Source organism: Octopus sinensis, linkage group LG12 (genome assembly GCF_006345805.1).
Source record: "Octopus sinensis linkage group LG12, ASM634580v1, whole genome shotgun sequence".
NCBI lineage: Eukaryota > Metazoa > Mollusca > Cephalopoda > Octopoda > Octopodidae > Octopus > Octopus sinensis.
The window spans coordinates 45,127,322-45,132,321 of NC_043008.1; the positions used below are offsets into that span (position 1 = coordinate 45,127,322).

The window sequence follows — 5,000 nt, forward strand, 5'->3', positions numbered from 1 at the left end:
GCCTGGCACTTAGGTCCGAACCGCTAAGTTAGCAGTTGTCAAGTTGTGGTGGGGAATAAAGAGACAGCAACACACACACACACACACACACACACACACACACACACACACACACACACACACACACACACACACACACACACACACACACACACACACATATGTACGACGGACTTATTTTAGTTTCCGTCTACCATGTTCACTCATAAAGCTTTAATCGGCCCGAGGTTGCAGTGGAAGAGGCTTGCCCAGGGTGCCACGCATTGGGTCTGAACTCGGAACCATGGGGTTGGGAAGCAAGCTTCTTACCACTTAGCCAAACCTGCACCTGTAATATAATCCTAAAAAAGCAATTTTCCTATGTAGGTCATGAATATGCTCAACAGCTTTTCTCTTGGCATTAAACACCACACACTTACGTAATTAAAACATAATTAATTTAAAAGTGATGTACATCCACGTCCACATACATTAGTTTTGAGCTGCTTTCATTTATAGGTCTTAAGTATGCATTGCACAACTGTAAAATGTCCAGTTTAAATAAGCCGCCATCGATAAAACTTCGAAATTACTCTCAGCAATTTACAATATATACATATATAGCAATGACTAGCGAAAATGCATATGTAAGAAGAGAAGCAAACAAATCTTACAATAGACATGAATTAAAAGCAAAGTAAAGGAAGGAAAAAAACAAAAACTAACTCGAAATAAAGAGCTGGGGCTGTTACGAAGTTTGTGCTGTTGACACAAGCGATATTGTAACCAGGTTCATTTAGGGCTTCGTTACATATACAACCGGCTTTGTCAAGGGTTACATTTCCTGTACACATTAGTCTCTCCGAGACACAAGTCTTCAGTGTTCTGTTGATAAACTGAAATGCATAAAATCAGATGTTATAATGTAAAGATTACACGCACACGCTCGTGCGCACACACACACATATATTTATAGGCACACATACAAAATGTGAGGTGATAAAGGAAAGAAGTTCGAAGAGGGAATGTAAGATCTCTTCCGTGAAGACGGTGGCTCGTTTCAGTCTATGACGGAATAAGTCTACAAACAAACAATATTATGGGCCACCGACCTCCAGAAACAACTGTTGGATTTGTAATACTGTTCCTCATTCCCTTGAATTTTCTATATCATTCATTTTCTGTGTAAGTCGGACCTTTTTATACGTATACATTATATATTTTGAATTTCATGTATTCAATATACTTTATATATTGATCTGTCTAACTTGCTTGTCCCGACGTTTACTTCTTTACCTGGTCAAGTTTAAACTTCTTGACCACTACCAAGTTTGTTGTATATGGAAAACATTTGGATCTCATCTATGAAGTACACAAACACACACACACACACATTTATGTATGTATGTACTGTTTTCTCAATGCGTTCAAAATAATTTTTCCATCGTCTCAGCTTAACAGCCCCCATCGTTTGTTTTTACTGTGTTATTCTCATTGTCCTGTCTTTTACTGTTTTGTATTGGTTTTACTGTCTTGTTTTGTTTTTACTGTCCTGTTCTTGTTACCCCTTTTACCCCTCCGTAAAAAATCCCAAATTTTATTTAATTTGCTTTGCGGGAAGGACTGTTTCAACGAAGTCGCGTCTTGTCCTCACCTTCGAATGTGGAGTAGCTGAAACAGGGACAACTGAAGAAAGGGATTATTCCTTGTGTTGTATGTCTTGTACTCTGTTTTTTCGTTGTTTGAAAAAAGTCCGTTTCTATGTTTTTGTTTTTATGTTTTCGTTTCTCATTGTATTCAACGTGTTTTTGTGTCCTGTACCCATATATGCATGTATATATACATATAGATGTAGGTATGTACATATATGTATGTATATATGCATATGTTTATGTATTATTTTGTTATATATATATATATATATATATATATATATATATATATATATATATATACACATATGTATGTATGTATATAGTTGAGATTTACAGAAAAACAAAAGACGAAGACAGGTGTATAAACAACAAGCAGGTTTATTAGTTTGATGCTCGGGAAGGTGAGAAGGTATTTTATGATTGAAGCCTATGCTCTTCAACAGAAAGGAACACGAGGAAATAAGCAGAGAGACTAAAAAAAAGCTTTTGGAGTTAGCGGTCAATCATGGCGACTGGCTGGAGAAAGGTTGTTAGGAGAGCTAGGAAGGAGGGGAGATAATAAAGTATTGGTGATCCCAAAGCGAAGGTGCACGTGCGTGTGTGTATGAGAGAATGTGTAAGTGTGTATGTGTGTGTGTGTGTGTGTGGATAGAGGCTATATATATGTGGGTATAAAGGAGGTAGTCAGAATTTTTAATAATTATTTATTTACAACTTTCATCAGTTTTGAGAAATTCATCATATACATATACATATATATGCATATATATATATATATGCATATATATATATATATATATATATATATATATTATATATATATATATATATATATATATATATATATATATATTATATATATATATGCATATATATATGCATATATATATATGCATATGTATATATATGTTTGTATGTGCCTAGATATGTATACATTTGCGTATGTGTATATATGTGTGACAAGTATCGGTATGTGGACGTGTGGGTATGCGTACTTTTGTTTAAGAGAGTTTTATGGCACAATTTGACTCGAAACTGACCAACCAAAAGCACGACGGCTGCAAACTCCTGTTCGAATATTGCCATCGTCTGAATTCTACGACCAGCCATTGCAAAAGTCGACGAACATGGGAGAAGCACTGCAACACAAAGACACACCACGTCACAATGCGACCTCACTCGACGACGCAGGTCGGCAGGCTGATGCCTGTAGGTCGCATCAAGTGGCTTCAAGCGGTGGAAGCTTGAATTACGACGGGCCTGTCCCACAGAGAACGCTTCCGTTTACTTTTAGGTAACCCTCGTGCGTGTTGATTTTTTTTTCTGGGATAAGGATTTGCACCGATCCAATCCATTGCTAATCTCTGAACATGGACAACATAAAGTCGAAAAGAAGAACTACTCTACATCATCGAATATTGTCAGTGTCGCCGGTTTTCTTCCAGAGTTTCCCTCTTCTAGAGAGATCTTCTGACAACAGAGGGGTCTCCCATTCCCAGTGGCCCAACTGCGCCTCTTGACACCAGCCCAGATATTTCCAAATCCCCGCGCATACATACATGCATACAAACATGCACATGTACAAATTGATATATGGCGGTTGACTGCTCATGAGTTCTTCCAACCTTTGACATACATACATAATACTTATATATATATGTTATGATATGTAGAAAAATACAGACTGAGACAAGAACGCATAAAAACTTAGAAGACGATACAACAAACACAGACAGGACATTCGAAGCCCTCAGTCTTCAGTCAAGAACCGGATCATCGTAGTAATTTCGGCTGATTAATCTTGAGATTACGAGAACCGGCCAGCCCTCCAGGAGAAACTAAGCAACGAGCATTAGAAAAACTAAGCTAGGAGCGTAGATTTCCTGGAAGAAGGATCGAATGCATACGAACACAAAGACAGCAAAACGGACGGTGCCACACGAATATATATATATATATATATATATATATGTGTGTGTGTGTGTGTGTGTGTGTGTGTGTGTGTGTGTGTGTGTACTTGCAAGTCACTTGGTGACCATACTAATGCCGTTAGTAGGAAAAGGGAGAAGTCCAGTCTACACTGGAAAATCCTTGACGTTAGGAAGGGTAACCAGATGTAGACACCTTGTCAAAAGAGACGCTGGATCTTGGTGAGGTCCTGCAGCTCGACGGATTCTGTCGAAACCTTTCACCCATGCCACCATGGAAAGCGGACGTTTTAGCTACGATGATCAGGATATGGACGAAAGGAAAAATTGTGGCTGTAAATTTCTTTTAATATCAGGATATTACTAAGGAGACGAAACAAAACAAGAATCAAATTTGTAGATGGTGCTACAACATGGATGATATCCATCGACCACGAATAGCTCAATCGAAGGAGAGGGGCTTTCTCCGTCCGGGTTGCGGATCCGTGGAACAAGCTGCCAGACGAGATGGTGATGACGCCGACGACCGCTTTGTTCAAAGTCTCCCTTGACCTCAAGTGGCCTGAACTCTTTACATGAACACCACCCTGTACTTAACTCCATGTCCCCCTACATGGCCTTGCTATTTGCTTTTGAGCCAAAATTAACTAACTAACTAACTAGCTCCAGAGAAGGAATGATACTTACACTGTCACAGTTGGACCATGGTAGTACTGACTGCATGGAGGCGAAGAAATAAAATAACGTATATGCCATGATGACGTTGTAATAAATAGCAACAACAAGGGAGATCATAGCCATGGAGATTCCAATTCCTGAAACAGTAGAAGATAAGTAAGGTTTTGTTTGTCGAAAATCTTTCTTTATTTCGTCAATTTTTTTTTAATATTTATATTTTTCAGGGTAAACAAAAGAGCATGGCTATCACTTTTCAGGAGATGGCTAAAATCGATGAAATCGATTATAACCTATCGGTCGTACTAATATTTCATATTTAATTCATGTAGATACGAATACTCTTTTACTCTTTTACTCTTTTACTTGTTTCAGTCATTTGACTGCGGCCATGCTGGAGCACCGCCTTTAGTCGAGCAAATCGACCCCGGGACTTATTCTTTGTAAGCCCCAGTACTTATTCTATCAGTCTCTTTTGCCGAAACACTAAGTGACGGGGACATAAACACACCAGCATCGGTTGTCAAGCAATGCTAGGGGGACAAACACAGACACACAAACACACACACACACATATATATACATATACATATATACGACGGGCTTCTTTCAGTTTCCGTCTCCCAAATCCACTCACAAAGCTTTGGTCGGCCCGAGGCTATAGTAGAAGACACTTGCCCAAGGTGCTGTGCAGTGGGACTGAACCCGGAACCATGTGGTTGGTAAACAAGCTACTTACCACACAGCCACTCCTGCACCTATG

General features: G+C 38.9%; 1 protein-coding gene across 1 annotated transcript in view; it reads right to left on the reverse strand.

Annotated features, from left to right (window-relative positions):
* Positions 1-5,000, reverse strand: part of LOC115218038 (sodium- and chloride-dependent neutral and basic amino acid transporter B(0+)-like) — a 43,030-nt gene that overhangs the window by 19,239 nt on the left and 18,791 nt on the right. Inside the window, exons 4-5 of the mRNA XM_036507771.1 lie at positions 4,250-4,377; positions 706-875 (exon numbers count right to left, since the gene is read on the reverse strand). Of these exons, the coding sequence (XP_036363664.1) occupies positions 706-875; positions 4,250-4,377 (298 nt within the window). The remainder of the gene's footprint in view (positions 1-705; positions 876-4,249; positions 4,378-5,000) is intronic.